This window comes from Gorilla gorilla, chromosome 9, assembly GCF_029281585.2.
Source record: "Gorilla gorilla gorilla isolate KB3781 chromosome 9, NHGRI_mGorGor1-v2.1_pri, whole genome shotgun sequence".
In the NCBI taxonomy this organism is placed as follows: Eukaryota; Metazoa; Chordata; class Mammalia; order Primates; family Hominidae; genus Gorilla; species Gorilla gorilla.
This window is the reverse complement of record NC_073233.2, coordinates 79695087-79718706: the sequence shown is the minus strand read 5'-3', so window position 1 is coordinate 79718706 and position 23620 is coordinate 79695087. Positions and strand designations below refer to the sequence as shown.

At 39.5% G+C, this 23620-nt stretch overlaps 3 protein-coding genes across 3 annotated transcripts in view; 2 read left to right on the top strand and 1 right to left on the bottom strand.

Moving 5' to 3' along the window:
* The window catches only part of XNDC1N (XRCC1 N-terminal domain containing 1, N-terminal like), a 104124-nt gene extending 92569 nt beyond the window's left edge, over positions 1 to 11555 (top strand). Inside the window, exon 7 of the mRNA XM_063693322.1 lies at positions 11483 to 11555. Coding sequence (XP_063549392.1) covers positions 11483 to 11548 — 66 coding nt within the window. The 3' untranslated portion in view covers positions 11549 to 11555. The remainder of the gene's footprint in view (positions 1 to 11482) is intronic.
* Positions 486 to 4874, bottom strand: DEFB108B (defensin beta 108B). The gene is given in 2 exon segments (XM_031016493.2): positions 486 to 649; positions 4817 to 4874. Coding segments are annotated over 2 exon segments (222 nt in total).
* Positions 11556 to 12850: 1295 nt separating the features above from the next.
* Positions 12851 to 21536, top strand: ZNF705EP (Putative zinc finger protein 705EP). The gene is given in 7 exon segments (XM_031016389.3): positions 12851 to 12878; positions 16505 to 16587; positions 18281 to 18407; positions 19179 to 19274; positions 19810 to 19892; positions 20951 to 20995; positions 20997 to 21536. Coding segments are annotated over 6 exon segments (903 nt in total). The 5' UTR covers positions 12851 to 12878; positions 16505 to 16575.
* The last annotated feature ends 2084 nt before the right edge of the window (positions 21537 to 23620 follow it).

The following is a 23620-nucleotide window of genomic DNA, read 5'->3' as shown; positions in this document are numbered from 1 at the left end:
TGTAAACTTCTTTCTTTCTTTCTTTCTTTTTTTTTGAGACAGTGTCTTGCTCTGTCGCCCAGGCTGGAGTGCAGTGTCAGGATCTCGGCTCACTGCAGTCTCCACCTCATGGGTTCAAGCGATTCTGCTTCAACCTCCTGAGTAGCTGGGATTACAGGTGCCTGCCACCATGCCTGGCTAAATTTTTGTATTTTTAAAAGAGACAGGGTTTCACCATGTTGGCCAGAATGGTCTTGATCTCCTGACCTCATGATCCACCCACCTTGGCCTCCCAAAGTGCTAGGATTACAGGCATGAGTCACCACACCCAGCCAGTAATATAAACTTTTAAAAGAGGTTTTGTGCTGTTTGGTTTTGGTTTATTCTTTTTTGAGGATTCAATAAAAATCCCTGTGAGAAAAATGGAGAGAGGGAAAGGGAGACAGGGAGACAGAGAGAGGGAGGGAGAAAAAAGAGAATATAAAACCTCCAGAAAACAACAGGCCTCAGTCCTTTTTGGGTGTAGTGCTCTCAATTCTTGGTTGATGCCCCAGAGGCAGGCAGCAGGGTCAGCTATTTAAACATCTCCCAACATGGATTTCTGTTTCAAGGCAAAAGTCCCGACAGGAGCCATTTGGACGTTCACAGATCTCCTTGAATTTGCCCCTGGCTACATGCAGAAGAGGGTTATTGTAACCATTCACCAGTCTTTCTTTACTTTGTATTGAATTACATGGACGTAGGGGGCAGTGCCTGAAAATAATCTTGTGTGGATTTGTGTGTGTGTGTGTGTGTGTGATTTGATTTCTTAAACACTTAAAAATCTGCTGTCACACAAAAATTTGGATTTTTTGGTGTTCTTGAAAAATCTGAGAATATTGGGTGCACCTACATGACAAAAGGCTGGAGGTGAGTAGCCCATTCCCCTTTACAAGTTCTAGAGCATGCAAGTTTCAGTTTATTTCTTCCTTATTATCTTCTAACACTGATGGGAGATTTCAGCCTTTTAAAAAAATTTAATGTCTTATGCTATGGATTTTCCTGGAGCGAAAGAGAAGAAAATCTCTTTTGGTTCATCTCTTTTTATTTCTACACACACACACACACACACACACACACACACACACACACACACACACACACACACACACACACACACACTCTATATGATAGATTATAATAGATGTATCTTTCAAAAGTAGAACTGAAATATAGACCTAAAAGACAATATACTTTAATTGTTAGAGAGGATATTTTTCCTGTGGAAGGGAACAATATTCCTATGTGTTTAATACACACATATATCTGTGTCAGTACTTGTTACACCCTGAGACTTCACTCACTACTTATATCTCTGGCACGGGTATTTGAGGTTGCAATTTTTCTCTAGAAACCATTGCGTATATTAAGAGTGAAACATTCAAGGTCTTCTTAAAGGCTCTAAAACTATACTTGTTGAAAACATTGTATAGTATTTCATTTATGTCCTAAGATATCACTGCTCTGGGGATAGGCCACACACACTGAGGTATTTAGTTTGAAAAGTGTTTTAATTCTGAGCAGTCTTTGTATGTAACACAAAGCACCTTTTCCATGACAACTTCTTGGCAGTAAGAGAGGTATAAAAACCAGCACTTTTTTTTTCTATTCTGGAACACAAAAGCCAATTCTAGAATAGCTTTCAATCAGTACAGCAATTTTAATAAACATTCAATAAATGCCTATTTAACTGAACTGAAATCCAAATGCATTAGGTTCCATTTAACTTTTCAATGGTCACAAAGCAGTTAGTGGCTTGATGTGAAGACCAAATATATGCAATATCATATTTATATCTATAATGCAAATTGGGAAATAAAGGTCATGCTTTTCTGAAGACAATGATAATTCTAAATGTTGACCACTTAGTAGAAACAAGCTGAAATCTGAGTTTTTTGATCCCTGAGCTTTCCATCTCTTCCTTTTATCTGTAAGTAGTCAGCTACTACGTATAGTAGTACCCAAGCCCACTGGCCTTGTGCTAAAATTGGCCCTTTGCAGCTTGAAGAGTTATAAGAGATTAGTATAGTGTAGAGGATGAACCACTGACCTGTCTTGTGATATGTGATAAATCACTCTTGAACATCCCTCTGTGGTAGTACTTCTTGCATTCTACTACGGGTGGTGTTTTCTCATCTGACCTCAATTCTTGATAATGAATTTCTTGAGGGCAGGAATCATATCTTATTCTCCTCTGTATGTATATTCCAGAATCTGACTAAAGTCTTGGCTTATAATAGCTATTCAGTAAACGATTGTGGAATAATTGATTAAAATACAGCTATTTTCTAACTTGCAATATGTTTGTGCCGAAATTTGTTGTTACTCTCTGTTCACAGGTCTTTGAATCATGTGTACTATTTTACTATACCTGATTCTATTGAGCATTATATTTTCAAACCACTTTTCAAGAAACTTAATACAGAACTACAATTTGACCTAGTAATCTCACTACTGGGTGTATATCCAAAGGAAAATAAATCAGTCTTGTAAAAAGACCTAATTTGTATGTTCATCACAGTGGTATACACCATAGCAAAGGTATGGAATCAAACTAGGTGTTAATCAACAGTGGATTGAATAAAGCATATGTAGTACATATATGTCATGGAATAGTGTGCAGCCATAAAAAGAACAAAACTGTGTCCTTTTCAGTAACATGGATGCAGCTGGAGGACTTTATTCTAAGCAAATTAGCTCAGGAACAGGAAGCCAAATACCACATATTCTCAGTTATAAGGGGGGGCCGAGCAATGAGTGCACATGGACATAAAAATGGGAACAAGAGAGATTGGGTCTTACCAGGAGGGGAGGGAGAGGGAGTAAAGTCTGAAAGGCTACACTTTCTGTACACCCTACCTGCGTGACAGAGTTATTCATACCCCAAACCTCAACATCACACAATATACCCATGTAACAAATCTGCACATGCACTCCCTGAATCTAAAATAAAGGATGAAATTATTTTAAAAAATTGAAATTACAAAGAGCTTTTTAAAATTATGATGTACCATTGTTCATTTGCAAGAATTCAAGTAACATTAGGGATTTAAAAAATCTTTTGTTTTCATTTGTTCTTTGCTTGTAAACCTTGTGTATTGCATATTGTGGACACTATGTCTTTTCCAGCTATTTGCTTTAGGAACAAAAGCTAGAGTTACAATGAACATCATAGGCTGTCTTGTCTAGTCACTTACCTTAAAGATGAGGAAATAAGCTGACGGAAAGGAAGAAACTTGCTCAAGATCACCCAGTGATGGAGTGAGGCAGATGATAGGGACAGCACTAAGGCTTGGTATTCTGAGCCTCATTCTATTTTCCACTCTTGCCCTCTCTCTGTGTCCTCCTCTCTTCTCTAGCCTTCTACAAAAAGTTTGCAGTTCTGCTTCAATGTCTACCTAAGGATATCCAGAGGAGGTGCCACCTTTCATTAGGCTGCATTCTTTAGCACCATCCTGTGTTTTCTTCTCCAGTCTTGTTGAATCCCATTTTTTACTGTGAGTAATGCTTCTGCCTGTGCTGTTCTATCCAATTAGTTGCTTTTATTTTGATTGAGTGACAGTGAAAATAAAAAAAAAATTTGTTTATCCAAATTTGGAATTTTTAAACCTTGATTAAAAGCATTGATTTTCTGGGGCTATATATGTAAGACACATATTTTAAAATATTTTTAACTGATTAAAAAAAATCAAACCCATGTATTTAGCCAGGGTGACTATTTAACAAGTACTAGGAATTCAGTAATGCCACAAGGATAATAATCTTATAAGTCAGTCCCCGATGTTGCGTGCTACCGAGTTAATATAATTGGATATGGTATCACCTTTTTTCAGGCTTTAGGAAGTCACACAAAGGAACGGCACAACAGAACTCCAGGGTGGGATGTATTAGGGAAAGCCAGGATATTAAAACAAAGCGTTGACTCTGACATTTACCCCACTGTTGAGAAAAGCACTTCAGTTTCCAGGGCCTTAATTTTTTTCTCTACAAAACAGCAAAAATAGAGGCAATAAGTTGCTTATTCATCCTTGAATACACATGTTCAGGAGTTCCAGAAAATGTTTGGATCTACTTTGGGTGTCTGGTAACCACCATGGGCAAATCCAAGAAGTCCTAGACACACTTCTCCAAAGCATGTCTGTGCAAGGGGCCTTATACCTGTGATTAATGTTTGCATGCTGAATACAGTAGGCTATGCCCTGGTGTGGGGTCATCCCTGGTTCCTGTGTTTAAATTCTACATTACAAGACTAGATGCTGAGAAGGAAGAGGGAAAGCCAGGGATGGAGATGGAGCCTTAAGGGGAAAAGTCAAGCCCCAGTGACCAACAGTATTGGGGAGCAATAGGTTAAAGATTTCTTAGATTATAATAATATTTTCAAAGAGACTTATTCCACCAATCCCTTCTGTCTGAGCCTACCACAGCTTTGGCATAGCTCTTATGCCAGTTCTTAGGATAACTAACTGTTGCTGAAAGAAACTAGAGGAGTTTTGGAGACCAAGATTTAGTAGAATAATGCCTGATTTTTAATTTTTGATGTATAGTAACTGCTAGTAAACTTGCCTAATTTGGAGATGGAATAAGAGGGTTTCAAAGACTTGAAACACCATTGACTTCATTTAACTGAGTTGCTATGGAGAATTAACGAATTAGATGGCTGCAGACCTCTCAGCCAATGAGTCTTCCAGATTTCCTATGAGACCCCCTTTTCTGGTTATAGGTGATGGTGATTTCTCTTTGAGTATTGAATCCCTGTAAGGTGTTAGGCACTCTACTCTTACCAAGTTTATTTTGTTACCTGGTAGAACTTGGCTCATAAAGAAGAAAATGGCGAAGAGGAGGACAGCAATCCTCATGGCTGAAGAAAGAAAAAAGTTTGTCTTCATTTCCAGGAGGCAGAGAAAACTTCCATCTGTGGCTGTCTAGCACCAGTGGAATGTCTCTGTTTGGACAATAAGAGTCTTTCTGTACCTCATTAGGCATATTCATAGATAGAGGTGTTCTATGCATGCAAAATTGCTTTTATGGGAAGACTGAGAGTCCTTTTTTTATTGGACAGCCAGTTCATTAGAATGATGTGGGTGCACAGTTTTGGCCAGAAAACCTTGTTAAATGGGGACATAAGCTACAAACATTTTGGCAAAAGATGAAAGTTTATGAACAAACAACCATTTATATTGTTACAATAAATTAGACTGTGTTGAGAAACCAGTTGGTTTCATTAATGACCAGACATTTTGTTAGTGAACACTTCCCAGACTTTACTAGCCCTGCTAAGAATTAATCACCCCACTTGCTCCTGGTCTGAAAGTCCAAAGTGCTTTGTTTATGTTACAGTACTTACTGCCTTGTATGTTAGATTAGTGAATGTATATTTGCCTCATCCACTACTGTATGAGCTTCTTGCTTGCTAGGACAAGGCTATATTACTCAGAACTGAGGAGGGAGTTGAATCATGTGGCTATTTATTCTCAAATCCTCTTCACCAAGTGGAACAAAACAACAGTGAAAGACCACTGCACATGGAGGCAGGAGGTCTGGATTTGGATTCTAGATCTCTAGATCTATTACTAACTGGAGGTATGGATATAGTCAGGAAAATTGTCTTCCTTAGGTGCTTCCTTGATAGCATCTATAAAGGTCGAGATCTGTTGGATCTAGATCAGGGGATTCTCAATCATTACTATGCAGAAAGTCAACTGGGAGAGTTACTTTGCAATACAGATGCTTAGTTCCATCTCATGATATTTTTATTTTTTTTAAATTGGTCAAGTATTTTTTGTTGTTTGTTGCTGTTGTTGTTGTTGTTTTTATTGATCATTCTTGGGTGTTTCTCACAGAGGGGGATTTGGCAGGGTCATAGGACAATAGTGGAGGGAAGGTCAGCAGATAAAGAAGTGAACAAAGGTTTCTGGTATTCCTAGGCAGAGGACCCTGCGGCCTTCCACAGTGTTTGTGTCCCTGGGTACTTGAGATTAGGGAGTGGTGATGACTCTTAACGAGCATGCTGCCTTCAAGCATCTGTTTAACAAAACACATCTTGCACCGCCCTTAATCCATTTAACCTTGAGTGGACACAGCACATGTTTCAGAGAGCACCGGGTTGGGGGTAAGGTCATAGATCAACAGCATCCCAATGCAGAAGAATTTTTCTTAGTACAGAACAAAATGGAGTCTCCTAAGTCTACTTCTTTCTACACAGACACAGCAACAATCTGATTTCTCTATCTTTTCCCCACATTTCCCCGTTTTCTATTCGACAAAACCGCCATCGTCATCATGGCCCGTTCTCAATGAGCTGTTGGGTACACCTCCCAGATGGGGTGGCGGCCGGGCAGAGGGGCTCCTCACTTCCCAGAAGGGGCGGCGAGGCAGAGGCGCCCCCCACTTCCCAGACGGGGTGGCGGCCGGGTGGAGGCGGCCCCCCGCCTCCCTCCCGGACGGGGCGGCTGGCCGGGCGGGGGCTGCCCCCCGCCTCCCTCCCGGATGGGGCGGCTGGCCGGGCGGGGGCTGCCCCCCACCTCCCGGACGGGCCGGCTGCCGGGCGGAGACGCTCCTCACTTCCCGGACGGGGCGGCTGCCGGGTGGAGGGGCTCCTCACTTCTCAGACGGGGCGGCTGGGCAGAGACGCTCCTTACCTCCCAGGCGGGGTCACAGCCGGGCAGAGGTGCTCCTCACATCCCAGAAGGGGTGGTGGGGCAGAGGTGCTCCCCACATCTCAGACGATGGGTGGCCAGGCAGAGACACTCCTCACTTCCTAGAGGGGATGGCGGCCGGGAAGAGGCACTCCTCACTTCCCAGACTGGGCAGCCGGGCAGAGGGGCTCCTCACATCCCAGACGATGGGTGGCCAGGCAGAGACGCTCCTCACTTCCCAGATGGGGTGGTGGCTGGGCAGAGGCTGCAATCTCGGCACTTTGGGAGGCCAAGGCAGGCAGGCGGCTTGGAGGTGGAGGTTGTAGCGAGCTGAGATCATGCCACTGCACTCCAGCCTGGGCAACATTGAGCACTGAGTGAACGAGACTCCGTCTGCAATCCCGGCACCTCGGGAGGCCGAGGCTGGCAGATCACTCGTGGTTAGGAGCTGGAGACCAGCCTGGCCAACACAGCGAAACCCAGTCTCCACCAAAAAAATACGAAAACCAGTCAGGCATGGCAGCGCCTGCCTGCAATTGCAGGCACTCGGCAGGCTGAGGCAGGAGAATCAGGCAGGGAGGTTGCTGTGAGCGGAGATGGAGCAGTACAGTCCAGCTTTGGCTCGGCATCAGAGGGAGACTGTGGAAAGAGGGAGAGGGAGGGGGGAGGGGGAGGGAGAGGGAGAGGTGGTCAAGTATTTTTCATTAAATAATGTAAACTTTGTTAGTCTACATCTAATAAAACTCCCACCAGCATACAAATACATTGAATGATATTAGCAGCAGAATCTTTAAATAAAGTAACCATACACAACTATTAGGCCACCTTTTTTTCATTGCTTATTATTTCATGCTATTTGTCACCATTGTCATCATAATCAGCCTCATCCTACATTGTTGAACACCCATCACGGACCATATGGCATAAACATTTTTCCTACTCATAAAGGAGCATATGTTCTCTCTCTATATATAAAATTAATGTCTGAACAAACTGGCTTAAACAAGGCAGAAGTTGGTTTCTCCCTCACTTAAATCTATGGTTCTACCTACCATGGCTAATACAGATACCTGCCAAATTCATTAGGGACGCAGGCCCCTTCCAGCTCTCTGTTCTGCTATACTTTAGAAGAGGCTCTAGTTTGGCTGCTCAATCCCCACCTATCATTTTTGAATTCCAGGCAGCAGGAAGGAAAAAAGCCAAGAGAGAAAAACAAGGGAACATCTACCCCTCCTTTTAAGTATTTTAACCAATCCCCTCTTGTTTTTTTTAACCGACTTTGTTGAGCTATGATTACACTTAAAAAGCTGTACATATTTAAGGTGTACATCTCAGTGAGCTTGGGGATAAGTATACACCATGAACACATCACTACCATCAAGATTATAAACATATCCTTCACCTCCCTAAGTCCCCCCCTTTATTATTATTATTTTTTGGTAACAAATATTGGTAAGAATACAAAATCTACCCTTTTAGCAAATTTTAAGTATGTAATACAGTATTCTTAGCTGTAAGCACTATGCTGTAAACGAGACCTCCAGAACTTACTTATGTGGTATATCTGAAACTTTGTGCTGTAACCACATCTACCCATTTCCCCAGCACCACGGCCCCTGGCAACCACCATTCTACTCTCTGCTTTTGTGAGTTTGTCTATTTTAGATTTCAAATACAAGTGAAATCATATAGTAATTGTCATTCTGTGGTTGGCCTATTTCATATAACGTAATGCCCTCCAAGTCCATCCATGTTGTCACAAATGACAGGGTTTCATTATTATGTAACACTGAATAATATTCCATTGCATATATGTATCAGCCATTTATCCTGATACTCTTCCTCCACCTGCCTCCCAACAGTCCCCAGTGTGTGTTGTTCCCCTCCTAATATCCATGTGTTCTCACCGTTCTGCTCCCACTTATAAGTTAGAATGTGCAGTGTTTGGTTTTCTGTTCATGGGTTAGTTTGCTGAGGATAATGGCTTCCAGCTCCATTCATATTCCTGCAAAGAACATGATCTCATTCCTTTTTATGGCTGCATAGTATTCCATGGTACCACATTTTCTTTATCCAGTCTGTCACTGATGGACATTTGGGTTGATTCCATGTCTTTGCTATTGTGAATAGTGCTGCAATGAACATATGTATGCATGTATCTTTATAATAGAATGATTTATATTCCTTTGGGTATATACCCAGTAATGGGATTGCTGGGTCAAATGGTATTTCTGGTTGTAGGTCTTTGAGGAATCACCATACTGTCTTCCACAATAGTTGAACTAATTTACATTCCCACCAACAGTGTAAAAGTGTTCTTATATCTCAACAGCCTCATCAGCAGGTAGTTTTATTTAAAAAATTTTTGAGAAACCTTCATACTATTATCTGAAATGGACATAGTAATTTGTATTTCCACCACAAGTATACAAGGGTTATCTTTTCTCCACATCCTCACTAATACTTGTTATACATCTTTTTGATAATAGCTATTCTAAGAGGTATCAGGTGATATTTCATGGTGGTTTTTACTTACATCCCCCTGATGATTAGAGATGGTAAGAATTTTTTCATATATTTGTTGGCCATTTGTATCTGTTCTTCTGGGAAATGTCTACTCAGATCTTTGCCCTTTTTTTTTTTTGAGATGGAGTCTCGCTTTGTCACCCGGGCTGGAGGGCAGTGGCGTGATCTCGGCTCACTGCAAGCTCCGCCTCCCAGGTTCATGCCATCCTCCTGACTCAGCCTCCCAAGTAGCTGGGACTACAGGCACCCGCCACCATGCCCAGCTAATTTTTTGTATTTTTTTTTTTTTTTTTTAGTGGAGACAGGGTTTCACCGTGTTAGCCAGATCTTTGCCCATTTAAAAAAAAATTCAACTTTTATTTTAGATTCAGGAGATGCATGTGCAGGTTTTTACATTGGCACATTGTGTGATGCTGAGGAGTATGAATGATCTTGTAACCCAGATAGAAAACATAATACCCAATAGATAGTTTTTCAGGCCTTTGTCCCCACCTTCCCTTCCCCCTCTAGTAGTCCCCAGTATCTGTTGCTCCGATCTTTACTTCCATGTGTAACCAATGCTTTGTTCTCACTTATAACTAAGAACATATGGTATTTGGTTTTCTCTTCCTGCATTATTTTAGAATAATGGCCTCCAGCTGCATCCATGTTGGTGCAAAGGACATAATTTTTTTATGGTTGTGCAGTATTCCATGGTGTACATATACTGTATTTTCTCTATCCACTGTAACATTGATGGGCTTCTAAGTTGATTCCATGTCTTTGCTATTGCAAATAATGCTATAATAAATATATGAGTGCACACGTCTTTATGGTAGAACAATTTATTTTCTTTTGGATACAAGGGTCAGTCCCCATGGCTGCTGTCAAGGGCCAGTGTTGAGTGCTTGCAGCTTTTCCAGGCTCAGGGTGCAAGCTGTCAGTGGATCTACCATTCTAGGGTCTGGAGGATGGTGGCTGTCTTCTCAGAGCTGCACTAGGCAGTGCCCCAGTGTGGACTCCGTGGGGGCTCCAACCCCACATTTTCCATCTGCACTGCTGTAGTAGACATTCGCCATGAAGTCTCCACCCCAGCAGACTTCTACTGGACATACAGGCTTTTCCACACATCTTTAGAAATCCAGGCAAAGGCTTCTGATATGGTTTGGCTCTGTGTCCCCGCCCAAATCTCACCTCAAATTGTACTACCATAATTTCCACATGTTGTGGGGGGACCCAGTGGCGATAACTGAATCATGGGGGCAGTTTCTCCCATGCTGTTCTCGTGGTAGTGAATAAGTCTCATGCGTTCTGATGGTTTGAAAAGGGGAAACCAATTTTGCTTGGCTGTCATTCTCTCACTTGCCTGCTGTGATGTAAGACATGCCTTTTGCCTTCTGCCTCCCCCCAGCCATGTGGAACTGTAAGTCCAATTAAACCTCTTTCTTTTGTAAATTGCCCAGTCTCAGGTATATCTTTATCAGCAGTGTACTCCTGTACTTTGTGCACCTGCAGGTTTAATACCCCATGGAAATTGCCAAGGCTTGTGGCTTGCACCCTTTAAAGCAGTGGCCCAAACTATGTCTGGGGCCCTTTTAGCCATGGCTGGAGCTGGAGTGGCTGAGACCTAGAATGCTGTGAGCACTGTCCTGCGCCTGCACTGGGCCCAGCCCACAAAACCATTCTTCCCTCCTAGGCCTCCAGGCCTTTGAGGGGAGGGGCTGCCACCAGCCAAGGTTTCTGAAATGTCTTTGAGGCCCTTTCTTCATTGTCTTCTATTAGCATCTGCTTTCCTTTTAGTTACCCAAATTTCTGCAGCCTGCTTGAATTTCAGACAATACCAGTGGTCTTACAAGCACTACATGACCCCTATAACACTTCCTGACTTCATTTCTGCAATATATTTTATTTTTTACATCATCATGAACATTGAAACTTTTTATATCTATTCACCTTCCATTTGTTTTCAAGTCCAGTTTATCTCCAAAGAATTTTAGAATATAGAGTCTCCATAAGACTCTAGTTTGTCTGGTTTCTTGCTGTATCCCTTGACTGCGCATGCTTTCTAGTACATATAATACATTCAAAAGTACTTATGAATAAAAAAAGGAATTAATCTTCACATTTTTCCTTCAAAATAGCCTTAACTCTTTGGTTTCCAAATTTATATGAGGGTTTTTAGTAGTAGTCTCAAAAATCCAATCAAATTGAACAGGGAGTGTCTCCAGAATGAAGTTTTTGATTAGATTCAGTGTCTGTGCAATCAGGGCATGTCTCTTGGAATGTAGTGGTGATTAGGTTTATTAATTTTTTTCATATATAAGGGGAAGCCAATCAGAGGATGCATTTTCCCAGAGAAGGAGCATCTGAAGAGTTTAAGACCTGGGTGAAAGAGAGTCTCGCTGCTTGCTTGTGAGACTTGCCTTGGAAGGTAGATAAGTTCACTGCATCCTCCAGCTTTTTATTTCTGGTGAGTTCTCCAAGCACTGAGATGTGAACTGGCCTCATTCCCTTACAATGATACTGTTACCAGTAGAAGAGATTCCAGTTACTGGCAGCATATCTGCATGGGTCCATAAGCAACTTCAGTCCTTGCCTCCTCAGAAGAAAGAATTCGACTGAAGGGCATATAGCGGAAAAAGAGAGTGAGCAGTAAGTTTCAGAGCAGGAGTGGAAGTTTATTTAAAAAGGCTTTAGAACAGGAAGGAGAGGAAAATTCTCTTGGAAGAGACCCGAGCAGATGCCTGAAGGTCCAAGAAAGAAAAGAGAAGAGACTGTAACCTTGATCCTGCAATGGGTTTGCCTCTTTCCCATGATTCTTCCATTAGGGAGAGTTTCCAGCATGCACAGTGCTTTCCTTACCCTTTGAAATTGAGCATGCACGGTGTGTTTAGGGAGTTATATGCATGTCCATCTGAAGCTTTCTTTCCTTTTCCGGTGGAGTGTGCCCCCAGATTATGCTTTGCCATTTTTATCCCTTAACATGCATGCCCAAGAAGTTGCTTCTTCCTGGGGTCTGCATTTAATTCACATTTTTGATGTTAACAGGTGTAGACCATCAGGAAATGGCCTCTCTCTGGTGCTGCCTAATTATCATTTTTAGAGAGGCAATGTGATAACTGACAGGCCATCACCTGACATTTCTAGTGGGTAGGGGAAGAGCCCTCTCCTGCCCTGCTCATGCTCTTCTACCTGTAACAAGACAAGCCTTGTATATCATTAGATATTTGTCCCATCAAGGCAGCATCTCATTATTAAATTTTATTGTGTGAATTGTTACTTCACATTCTCATATTCTGTGTTCGCTATTTGTGTGCCTTTTCCATTTCTGTTTTGACCATATCTCATTATTTTAACTGCCTCCTCCAAGATTCTAGATCTGCATTGGCCAATATAGTAACTACTAGTCACATGTGACTATAAACTGTAAATTAATTATAATTAAATAACTAAATGACATATCCTTAGTAGTAATAGCTAAAGTCGTGGCCAAACTAGAAATTCTGTAACTACATATGTGTGGTAGTTACTGCATTGGACAATGCAGATATAGAGAATTTCTTTCATCACAGAAAATCGTGTTGGGCATGTTGGCTACCACTTATTTTTAAATTCTATTTGTGTGGTTTATAGTTAAATTATATTCTGCTTCTCTATATTCATTTCCTTTCACAGATTTTCTCAAGCAATTTTTAAATTTCATTCATTTACCTTATTAAGGTAAGTACTTAGATTTTTTTAAAAATAATGTACAGCAAATAATTTTTCCATGGATATTGTTTTACCTTTATTGTATTGGTACTTTTATGTACTATATTCAGGTATTATTATTTTTCATAACTTACTTTAAAAATTGTGCCAAGTTTATTTAAAATAGATTTCTCCTTTGATTTTCAGATGTTAGATTCTGTCTTCTATTGCTGTTTTTTAATTTTATTTTATTTTATTGTAGTAAATGTGTTGCATATTCCTTTTTTTAAAATGTGAGATTTTTCCTCTCTCCTGTTACACAAACTTTGTATGCAGTGTTCATTATGCACTTTAAAAATAAATATTTTGTTTCAGGGCATGGTGCTTTCACACATAAAACCTTAGAATAATTTTAAATTCCATTCCACTTTCACCATTCCTGAACTGCTTTGAATATATTGGATGTTGGAAGCCATGAGAGGCTTGCAATCCTGTCAAGATAATAGGACTTTCCATTTATAGTGTAATCTGATATATATTCATTTTGGTTTCATACTTTAAAAAAATCTATTCTCTTTTACTCTTTGGTGATCTTTGCATTTCTATTTGTTCATTGCTAGAATGTCAGCTGCTTTCCCTAGCACCTGAGATGTCATTCAACATTGTATAGCACTGGTGTTGAGAATTGAGAGAATCTACTAAATAATAGCACTTTTCGAGACTGCAGTTCTGAATTAAAGGAAGGGAAAGGACAAGCAAAAGAATATAGACATCAGCTATTTTTACTGAAGATCTGTTGGAGAACATGGTTTTGTTGTCCAGGAACTTGAGACCTAATAATGCATTCCTAATACTTCGCTAAGGTGTGTCTAAATAGCCGTGAAAGGGCTAGGAAGTCACAAGTCGGCCTCTTAATTTTTACGGGAGCCCTTAAAATATTAAGGTAATATTGAGGATGCAGAATGGCTCCTTCCTCATGACTTTTTAAGAGATCTGGGCCGGGCACGGTGGCTCACACCTGTAATCCCAACACTTTGAGAGGCGGAGGCTGGAGGATCACCTGAGGTCAGGAGTTTTAGACCAGCCCGACCAAAATGGAGAAACCTCGTCTCGACTAAAAATACAAAATTAGCCGAGCACGATGGCCCATGACTGTCATCCCAGCTACTCAGGAGGCTGAGGCTGGAGAATTGCTTGAACCCGGGAGGTGGAGGTTGCGGTGAGCCGAGATCGCGCCACTGCACTCCAGCCTGGGCAACAAGAGTGAAACTCCGCCAAAAAAAAAAAAAAAAAAAAAGAGAGAGAGACATCTGGAGGGAGATACTAAGCTGTGCAGGCTCTCATCTTGAAGTCACCAAATACAGAAGTTGTTTTTCCTGCTCTGGTGAAAAGTTTGTCAATACATTTTTTTCCATGAATTAATGAAAATTTTAGACACATAACATAAGTTTTTAAAAGTTTCTCCTAAAGATTGCTTGTGTATGTACATGTTTTAAAATATATTTAATGTCTACATCTTGAAATAGTTTTTATAGATTCCACACAAGAGTCCTTTATGAAATAAGTATGCTTTAACTTTCTTGTAATATTTGTCCTTTTTTGTCCCTGGCACAATCTGTATATGACCAGTTAAATGACTTTTCATTCATGTTTGGGTTATAATTACACACGAATATTCTCTAAAGCCCAAATCTTATTTTGATATTCGAGGAAGAGTTTACATGGTAATAATATTAAGGGTTACAGCTGGTTTCACTGAAGCTTTGTAGGCCTTCTCTAATATCTTATTTTTTTGAAGGAATATCTGTTCTGCTTGAATTATAGACTACATAATACATGTACTGTCAGGTACATTCATGGAAGGGACAGGCAGATGGAGTCATATGTTACTGGAATCTTGATGAACAGATGTAGAAAATAGTCCAAGGAATAAGAAAAAAGTTGATAATGAAAAGCGCTTGTTGAAGTCTGTAAATGTGCATTAAGTGTGGCAGTAAAAATAGACAAAATGAGGTTTGGGAACTGGGGTCTAAATACTGGAGTCCCCAGAATCATAGAGAACCTTGGTTAGGGGAGTAATTTTGTCAAAAAGCAAGAAAAGGCAGCGACAGGGAGAATATAATTAAAAGTATCGCTGGGTCATTTTCTAATTTTGTAATTTTGTCATATTTTTCAAACTGTTGATCTTTTATTAAATTGGTAAATAAACTGTAATCAGCAGGGTTATTATGAGGGTTAAATAAGGAAATATATGTACATCTGTAAGCACAATGTCACAATTAGTACAAAGTTACCCTTTTTATTTTTCCTGGACTTCATGTACAAATGGGTCAGTAAATTTTTTGTTTATGACACATAATTATCATTTGTACATAAAATATATTTAATTATTTTTATATTTTTAGCAGGGAAATAATACATGCATGTTTCCCCCTGTCTCAAACACATACATTCATATAAACATATGCACCTATATACCTACATATCTATGTATGAATATATACATGGACATCAGTATTTCTCAGCAAATATGTATCATGATAATCAGAGATACTGCAACTAACAAAGACTAATATAAACCATGATTGCAAGAATTTTAGATACCACGTTAGTAAAATATCAGATTGAGCTGCTAAATTTCTCCCACCCCTAAGTCATTTTGTATTTTCTGAGCATCCTAGAGGATTGTGACTGTATACACAGGAAAGAAACACCATGACTCAGCGTACTCCTGCTAATTTCTGATGCAGGAGATTTTAAGGGCTAGATTAGCAGGATGGGAGTGTTGACCCTCTAAGGGAAATAAATCCCTGAATTGATTATCCCCATCCTAAAACAGATTTTTTTTTTTTTGAGACAGAGTCTCGCTCTGTCGCCCTTGCTGGAGTGCGGTGGTGGGATCTCGGCTCACTGTAATCTCTGCCTCCCGGGTTCAAGAGATTCTCCTGCTTCAGCCTCCTGAGTAGCTGGGATTACAGGCAAGCACCACCACACCCAGCTAATTTTTGTATTTTTAGTAGGGATGGGGTTTCACCACGTTGGCCAGGCTAGTCTCAAACCCTTGACCTCAGGTGATCCACCTGCCTTGGCCTCCCAAAGTGCTGGGATTACAGGCATGAGCCACCGCACTCGACCCTAAAACAGATTCTTACTTGATTATTTCCAAGTTCCAAGGGGAAATACAAAAGTCAGAGTTGAGTGAAAGTAAAAGTGGAGTAAGGCTTCAGAAGGCTGTGGTGAGTGTTGGAGAAATATTGCTAGGGCATAAAGCTAGGATAGTAAAATCTGAGAAACCCCAGTGTTTATCTGTAGGTAGAAATCATATTCCACATCTAGATGGAGTCAGGGATCCCTGTGTTTTAAAATCAGCGAGGTAATTGAATATCTGGACTTGTGCCAATTAACATACAAAACTCCGTGCTTTTGATGTTCTCATTCACAAGATATCTGTGTTCCTTCTTGGTTAGCAACCATAGTCATAGGCTTCGTAATTTTGACCACAGTAAAAGAGGAGAGGCCTCTGCGTGTTTGTGTCTGTTGGTTAGGCTGTGGTGCAGGTGGTGTCACACTTCAGTGAAAGTCTGGCTTTTCATCACAGGTTGATCTGAAAATTGTGCTCAAGACTGGTGTCTCACATGTTCTTTCTCCAACCTCAGCTTTTCTTAGTGCCTAAAGTGTCTGCAAGTGGAAATCCAGAGGAAGACAGAGAGAAACTGAGTTCCTGACAATGCATTCACTAGTGAGTAGGGGATGCCTTTTTCTACTGAAATTATACCCATATTGCTGGCAAATGGGCAGTTTCCTCCAATTTGCATGGATGTTTCATTTTTATTCTTTTTTTTTGTTTGTTTTTACGATGTAAAATCCACCCAGCCTGGGTGTTCCAAATGCAATCAGGAGGCTTTCAGGTATCTGGCCTCCAATTAAGTTTTCTCAGGACTCTAGGTTGGGTATCGTGTGTCAAAGACTCCTAAATTATCAATATAATTTCTAATATTACACTACTTTATTCCAACCCCTATTAAGGCTATTTACAAAAAAAGATATGAGAGGTTTCATTTATATATTTCTTTTTCTTGTATCCATCCTATAATCTCATAGGGAAATAATTGACCCATTAACTGTGCTGTTGGCTGAAATAGACTTAGGATTGTGATGAATGCAGGTGATAAAGATGAGCAAAGAGCAGAACATCACAGCCCAACAATGAGTCTGATGTTCTAGCAGCTGAGTTCAATAAATCCAGTGTGATAGGACTTGGGCAAGAGCTGTGCAGTGTTGAGGGAAAAGAAGAGTTTGATAAAATATATTTGAGCTTTTAAAAACTTTGTGAAAGGACAACTAAAGAAGTCATTATTATTCTTATCCCCATTCATTTTACCTTTTGGTAATTTACCTTTTTGCCTTCTGGTAACTGAAAGTAACATATAAGAAATATAATTATTTAATTATGGTTGCACACTCAGAAGAAGGAATATAGTAGATAGAGTACAATTTAGGGTTCTGTGGAAATGCTTTATAAGGGCTGGTTAGAAAAAAAAATAAAGAGGCTTTTTTAATCCTTGAACAAGTGAAGTGACAAGGTAAATTTAAAAGAGAAACAATGACAACTGATGTTTGGATTGCAGAGAGAAAGTTGAGAACAGGAGGCTTCATATCACAGGAATCATCAGACTAAGATTTCCTCAGTATAGCAGCCTCAGCGGTCTTGTCTTGTGCTGCTAGACTGTCTTTAAGCCTTGTCGTGAACACCTGAATTATATAACATTAGAGAGACTATATGTGTGAATTGAATCCTATATTCTGCATAAAGCTTGTTCAGTTCTGAAGAATGCTGGAGTCTGGGTCATTACTTTCTAACTTTTTAATGAATAAGGGACCAATGACTTATATTTAATAAATATTTGCTAGATAGGAAACACGTTTTCTATGAGTTCATTAGAGTATTCAAAACACATCATAGGTCTTTTAACCATTTGATTGGTGAGAAACCCGTGGTTCATCTAGAGAAATAATTTATTTCATCACAGTCATGTTTAAAAAGTAGTAAATCATGGTTATTTTCCTTGTGACAAATCTGTAATTTACTTGAAATCATGGTAAATTTCATTTTATTTATGAATGTTCAAGTGAAAATTTTATAATCATTTATGTAGAGGTGATTAACACATTACTGAAAAATATCTGGGTTATATTTTGTCACACTTCATGCGATATTTCTTTATAGTAAAGTTTAATGGATTCAGAGTGGGTATATCTCTGAGAGTGAATCTGAAAGGCAGATACCAGCTTAGTACTGAGAATGAACTGGCTGGAACCCAAAACACTGTGTATTCTGCATACCCAGCTCCTAGCTATGTCATCTCAGCCTTCCTCTTCCGGACATTGAACGGGATTTCTCTGTCTAAACTAAAATGTCTGTGATGTTTTAGAAGAAAGTGACTTTTGAAGATGTAGCTATTGACTTCACCCAGGAAGAGTGGGCCATGATGGACACATCCAAGAGAAAGCTGTACAGAGATGTGATGCTGGAAAATATCAGTCACCTGGTGTCCCTCGGTGAGCCCCTCAACATTCACTTACATATGTAGACACACATTTGCTCATTCATTCAATAAGTGTTAGAACAGCTTCCCCATATCTCACTCTAATCTCTTCTCTGATTCACAGATCTCATCTGAAAAATGTTTGAACTCTCTAAATCTATCTGAAATAAACATCTTTCTTTTTATTTTATTTTACTTAGTTTGTCACTCAATTAGAAGGTAATCTTGACAAGGATTTCATGGTTTCTTTGCTACTCAGTCTCTAATACTCATAACAGACCTGGGAACTTAATGACTATTTTCAATGTATTAAATTAAATGTTTTTTAAATAAGTCTTGTGCTTTAGTCTATGCTTAGGCTGAGACCAATTAGTGAAAACAATAGCAATATCTTTTCCATGTAGAACACCAATTATTTTTGTAAATCGAATGTTTTTTTGTTGTGCGTGAGAATAATAATAAACACACTGTGCAGAGATTTAATTACTCTCTTTCTGAAAAGATTGTGTATTATGCATTGCATCTTGGAACTTAGGCATGGACTCAGCATTCACAGGTCCTGACTGTTTTGAATTTCCTTTTCCTGATGGACCTTTGGTTTGGATTTATTTTCTAGTCTCACATTGGGTCAGAAAAATCCTGGGGAGTTTTCTGTGTTCTAGGTCTTGTGGCCTGAGCTGACCTTCACTGTTTTTATTCTTCCTTGATAGCCTGCCTTACACTTGGTGATAATGCACATTTATTGACAGTGAACTCAAAACACATGTATTCTTTCCACTAACAGGATACCAGATAAGCAAATCCTATATAATTTTGCAGCTGGAGCAAGGAAAAGAGCTGTGGCAGGAAGGAAGAGAATTTCTTCAAGACCAGAAACCAGGTAAGCAACAGGGTCCTGTGCTCTAATAGGAGGAGGTGCTTTGTCAATGAATAATATCAGTTGAATATTAATTAGTGGTTTTATTAAATGAGTGATAATTTCTAAAATGTAGGTTAGGCTACTGGAGCAGAATTCCTTACATGTTATTATCATTTTGTTCATGTGTCAGATGCTACTCTTGTGTCCTCTTTTTTTTCTTTTCTTTTACTTTTGGGAAAAGGATAATTCATGTACTTGGCTGGGGTTAAACTTTCATATGCTGACTCTTTTCCTGATACCCCTGTGAAGACTATCCCTCTATTTACCTGCCTGATATCTCATCTCCATTTTAACTCTTTTCACATTTTAATTTTAAAAATCTTTTCTAATTGCTGACACTGTACAATCTGTTTCTTCTATTCAAGTAGTTTCTTCATTTGACACACTTGCTACATCTAAGTGTCAATTTTTGAAAAAAGTAAGTGGGCCTTGGGGCTTTTCAAACAATTTTATTACCATAATACCAATGTAACAATTTATTTTTCAATTATTTCAGACAGGGAAAGTGCCCTTAAGAAAACACACATGATATCCATGCATCCTATCACCAGAAAAGATGTATCCACCTGTATGACAATGGTAAGTTTTATAGCTGTGTACGCCAGTCATCTAAGTTAAAGACATGGTAATGGGTTAAGTTAGTAATGAAGCACAATCACCTGAGTGTAATTAGGCTGGCATTAAGTGCTTTCTAAGCAAAAAAAAAATTGGAGACTTTGAATTTAGTGAATACATTGACCTGTGTTCTAAACCATAACATGAGATCTCTAAAATAAAACAAGTGCATATACATTGCTCTTGCCCAGACATTGAAAGATATTGATATCATCACAATTATGCAATAACCCTGCAGTTGAGATGTTACAGAAGAGAACATATCTGTGTCTGCAGGAGATAATGTATATGCAAATGTCAATCGAGAAAAATGACAAGACAAGTCTCAATCATTTTAGGAGATTTATTTGCCAAAGTTAAGGACATGCATCCAGGGGACAGGTGTATGCCTTTCTCCAAAGATGATTTTGAAGGCTCCAAATTTAAAGGGGAAAGGGTGGGATATTGAGAAGTACACAATTTTCATGTAAAAGGTGGGTAGAATAAATAGTCATTCATGCATTTTTCTGGCTCAGTGAATCTGGATTTTTTTACATAAGATGACATAAACAAATGAGGCAGAGGAATAATGCAGGAAAGCTGCATTTTTACATAAGACAAGATAGGCAAAATGGGGCAGGGAAACAATCAGATATGCATTTGTGTCTGGTGAACTGGGGATGACTGCACCTGTAAAGACAAGTTATCAGTTTGCATTGCCATGGTGTAATTTTAACAGCTCGTGAGGAATTTCGTCATGGGCAAAATATGGGGGAGGCGTGTAGCTTTTCATCTTGTAGCCATATTATTTAGGAACCAGAAGGGGGAGGCATGTTTCTGTGACCCAGTTCCCAGCTTGATTTTTCCCTTTGGTTAAATGAGTTTGGGGTCCCAAAATTTAATTTCCTTTCACACAAGAAACATTGGAAAGATTTCAACTGGGGTCTACCACTGATTGGTTGGTCTAGGATTCAAAGGTAGTGAAATGAATGTATAGATATATGTGGGTAAACCATTAAGAGCTTTTAATCTTTGTCCCAAAGGAGAACTCTCTCATTCTGGAGGATCCTTTTGAATGTAATGATTCGGGGGGAAGATTGCACTCACAGTTCCACAATAACTCAGTGTTTGTTAACTCATAGTGGAAAGAAACCCTATGTCAGCAAACGGTGTGGAAAATCCTTTCGTAATCCTTTCTCCCCTAAACCACATAAACAAATTCATACTAAAGGTAAATCATATCAGTGTAATCTATGTGAAAAGGCCTATACTAATTGCTTTCACCTTAGACGGCACAAGATGACTCACACTGGAGAGAGGCCATATGCATGTCATCTATGTAGAAAAGCCTTCACTCAGTGTTCTCACCTTAGAAGACATGAGAAAACTCACACAGGACAGAGACCATATAAGTGTCATCCATGTGGGAAAGCCTTTATTCAATCCTTTAACCTTCAAGGACATGAGAGAACTCACCTTGGAAAAAAGTGTTATCAATGTGATAACAGTGGGAAAGCCTTTAGTCAAAGCTCTGGCTTTAGAGGAAACAAAATAATTCACACTGGAGAGAAACCACATGCTTGCCTTCTATGTGGGAAGGCCTTCAGTCTGTCTTCCAACCTTAGATGACATGAGAGAACACGCACTGGAGAAAAGCCATATGAATGCCATTTATGTGGGAAAGCCTTCAGTCAATGTACTAATCTTAAACAACATCAGAAAATTCACCCTGGAGAGAAAATTATAAACTTCTTCAGAACATATTCTGACCTTAGATGACATGGTGTTAGGAATGATGAAGGTAAGGAATGTGGAAGAGACTTCAGCTGTAGTTGTAGCATCTAAACATGCCAAAGGACTCACATTTTGAAGAAATACTGTAATCAACATGGAAGATACTTCAGTTACCTTTATTCTTCAGTCCACATCAATGAATTCATATGGAAGAGAAATTGTATGACATGTATGTACCAAAGACTTGTTAGTGATCTGAGCATAAATGACATGAGAGAGCTGAAACTGTCAACATAATCAACTAAAAGTCTTCAGCAACAGCTTTAACTTAAAACATGTGGGTCTTTCAGGTAGAGAATCTCTAACTCTGCATTCAGTGTGAAAATGGGTTTTTTTGGCAATTTATTGTCAAATAACATGAGAAAACTTTACTTGGATGAACCCTTTATTTGTATTTTCTGTGAATAAACATTCAGCCAAGCACCAGGCTTGATGTTCACAAGAAAAGAGTGATAAAATGCTGCTAAAATGGAAAATAAGAGAGGAAAGCCTTCAAAAGCTAAACAAGAAGGGAAAGTCTTTCCAAGGGCAATGAATTCTCTTGGAATACCAAATACTTCTTACTGGAGAAGTTATGCAATGAAAAATCATGAGAAATCCTTTCTTCATAGAGCAACACTTGTGGCACATGTGAGATTTCTCACTGGACAAAACATGGTTAGCATCTTGAAAGGAGAAAATTCTTTAGTGGTAATTCATTTCTTAGTTGACATTAAGTTTCTCACATTGAGGAGCTATCAAACTTGAAAATCACTGTGAAGAAACCTGATAGATTTCTCATCAGAAAAGTGAGTCAAGAAGGTGGACCTCTAGAAAAAACCCTTAACACATACTTTAGCAAAATAATTCAGAAATTTGAGAAAATATCTATTCATAAAAATGTGGCATGTAAATGCGTAATAGCAAAGTGACCAGGGAAAAAATTGAATGCAGAATTATATAAGAAATCTCATTAAACTTTTCCAAAAGATCAATACTTACAAATATTGAAAGAATACAATCTGTTGTTGAAAAAACTTAGTATGTTGGCAAAGCCCTTGTTTCATTTATGCAGCCCTAACAAATCGATTTGCATCTGCACCCCTTGGGTGAGATTCTTGGTCGAGATTCTACCCCAACTTCTGAGTCTCCCCAGTCTTCAACAGCTCTTTCCTCACAGCTCACCTCTCTTTACTTCAACATCCACTAAAATCACTTGTTTCCATCCAACCCTCGAGTTGACACACCAGGGATCTTCAGCCCCACTTGCTAGATTTCTCAGTGTGTCATTGCATAGATTTAGCAGGGAAATGGAGGCTGTATCAAAGACACCTAGTATATGCATTTGGGTGTCCACAGCCCTTTCCTCTGTCTCTGAGCAGTTACCTGGGATCAGAGAATAAGGGAGCTCTTCTCTTCTATCCCTCAGAAGGCTCTTGAAATTTTGTCCCTGGAGCCTCTCTAACTGGAAGTAGCAGTTCATCTCATAACACCCCACATTTTATTCAGGTAAGTCCTGAGTTATTACACAGAGACAGACACAGCTGTGCTCCTTTTACTGCAGTCCAGAAGATAAAACACCAGCATGATAAAACAGCCGAACCTGTCAGCCACCTTGCAAGCCTTTCCTATATTTGATTCAATGTACTTTTCCCGAAGCAAAATGAAAGTTCTCACAGAGGGGCCCTCCTCTGCCTTGTCCTCAGAACCGGAAAATGTCCGTGAAGGAGCCTCAGTACTGAACCTAAAACTCAAGAGAAAATGTTTCCTGAATATCAAGTGGGATGACTTGAAATTTTGCCAAACAGGCACAATCTTAATATGATCGGCCTTACTAAGGCTAAATGGCCTTATCCATGGTTGAAATTGACACATCATTATATTTTAAAATCTCCACAAGTGATTGATTTTACTCTGCAGCCAGGGTTTATGTCAACTGT